At 64.4% G+C, this 1,207-nt stretch overlaps 1 protein-coding gene across 1 annotated transcript; it reads right to left on the reverse strand.

The window, feature by feature from the left end:
• Positions 1-3: 3 nt before the first annotated feature.
• UNC93B1 (unc-93 homolog B1 (C. elegans)) lies at positions 4-1,129 on the reverse strand (the record flags this gene model as incomplete). Its single annotated transcript, XM_010073771.1, has 6 exons — positions 4-78; positions 148-272; positions 365-458; positions 545-674; positions 740-901; positions 976-1,129. Coding segments are annotated over 6 exons (740 nt in total), but the record flags the coding sequence as incomplete, so codon positions are not given.
• Positions 1,130-1,207: the final 78 nt, after the last annotated feature.

Below are 1,207 nucleotides of genomic sequence, written 5' to 3' on the forward strand. Positions count from 1 at the left end.
GAAGATGTTCCCCCAGCCGATGCTGCGCAGGTCGATCTCCTCCGTGGGTCGATACGCTGAGCCGCACAGCACCAGGACCTGCCGCGGTGGCCACCGGTGAGACCCTGTTGATGGCCCCTCCTGTCCCCTGCACGTACCAGCACTAACCACCAGCATGGCGAGGAAGGCGGCGGCCATCAGGGCGCTCTCCACGATGATGAGGTTGACGCTGCGAGGAAGGCTCTGCAGCACTGTTGTGTTGAAGCCGGGCAGTGTGCCGTGGCTCAGGGTCCCTGCCAGGGCGGGGGGGCAAACACCACACATCAACCCCCGCCGGCGATGTCCCCATGCCACCGTCCTACACCGCGCTGTCCCATGCGCTCACCGCAGTGCTTGACTCCGGAGAGCGTGTGGTTGAGCTGGTAGAGGTAGTTGTTGAGGAAGAAGAGCATGGGCATCTGAGCGCAGACGAAGCTCAGCTGCAAGAGGCAGAGCGGGGGGACGCTCAGCACCGGCCTCCCCGGTGCAGCCCCCCACCCGTGCCGTGCATCCCACCGGCGCTCACGTGGAAGCAGGAGTAGAAGACGGTCTGGAAGATGACGATGTAGGTGTTGCAGGCACCCCGCGGCACCCGCTGCTGCTCCTGGACATGCTCCTCCTTGTAGTTGACGTACTCGTAGTACCTCTGGGCCATCCTGCGTGGCACCGTGGGTCAGCCAGTGTCCCCCGTGTCCCCCATCCGCCCCCCTCCGCTGCCTACCGCGTGATGTAGTTGCCCATGGAAGCCCAGAGGGGCACGATGGCAACGCCGATGGCCACGGCGGAGGGCACCAGTGTGTAGTAGCGCTCCCAGTAGTTACTGGAGACGAAGAAGGCATAGATGCCCACTGCCAGGAACATGGCCCACTTGGTGCCGAAAAACCTGCCGGGGTGAGGAGGAGGGAAGTGTGGGCGCCCATGTCATTGTGCCATCGGGGAGCGTGCGTGCCACCGTACCTGATGAGGATGGGCGTGTAGAGCAGCGCGGCCACAGGGGTGATGTTGATGCCCATCAGCACCTTGCGGTCGATGTCCTCCAGCTGGATGTTGCTGTATTTCACCTCCCGGTACGTCTCGTCGTAATGCAGGATCAGCTGCATCTCCAGGAGGCCTGGGGGGGGGTCCAGTGGCTGTTACCCCCCGTCCCAAGCCCCCCAAACCCTGGGGAGGGGCAGGGCCGTACCCAGGT

This window comes from Pterocles gutturalis, unplaced genomic scaffold, assembly GCF_000699245.1.
Source record: "Pterocles gutturalis isolate BGI_N339 unplaced genomic scaffold, ASM69924v1 scaffold39367, whole genome shotgun sequence".
In the NCBI taxonomy this organism is placed as follows: domain Eukaryota; kingdom Metazoa; phylum Chordata; class Aves; order Pterocliformes; family Pteroclidae; genus Pterocles; species Pterocles gutturalis.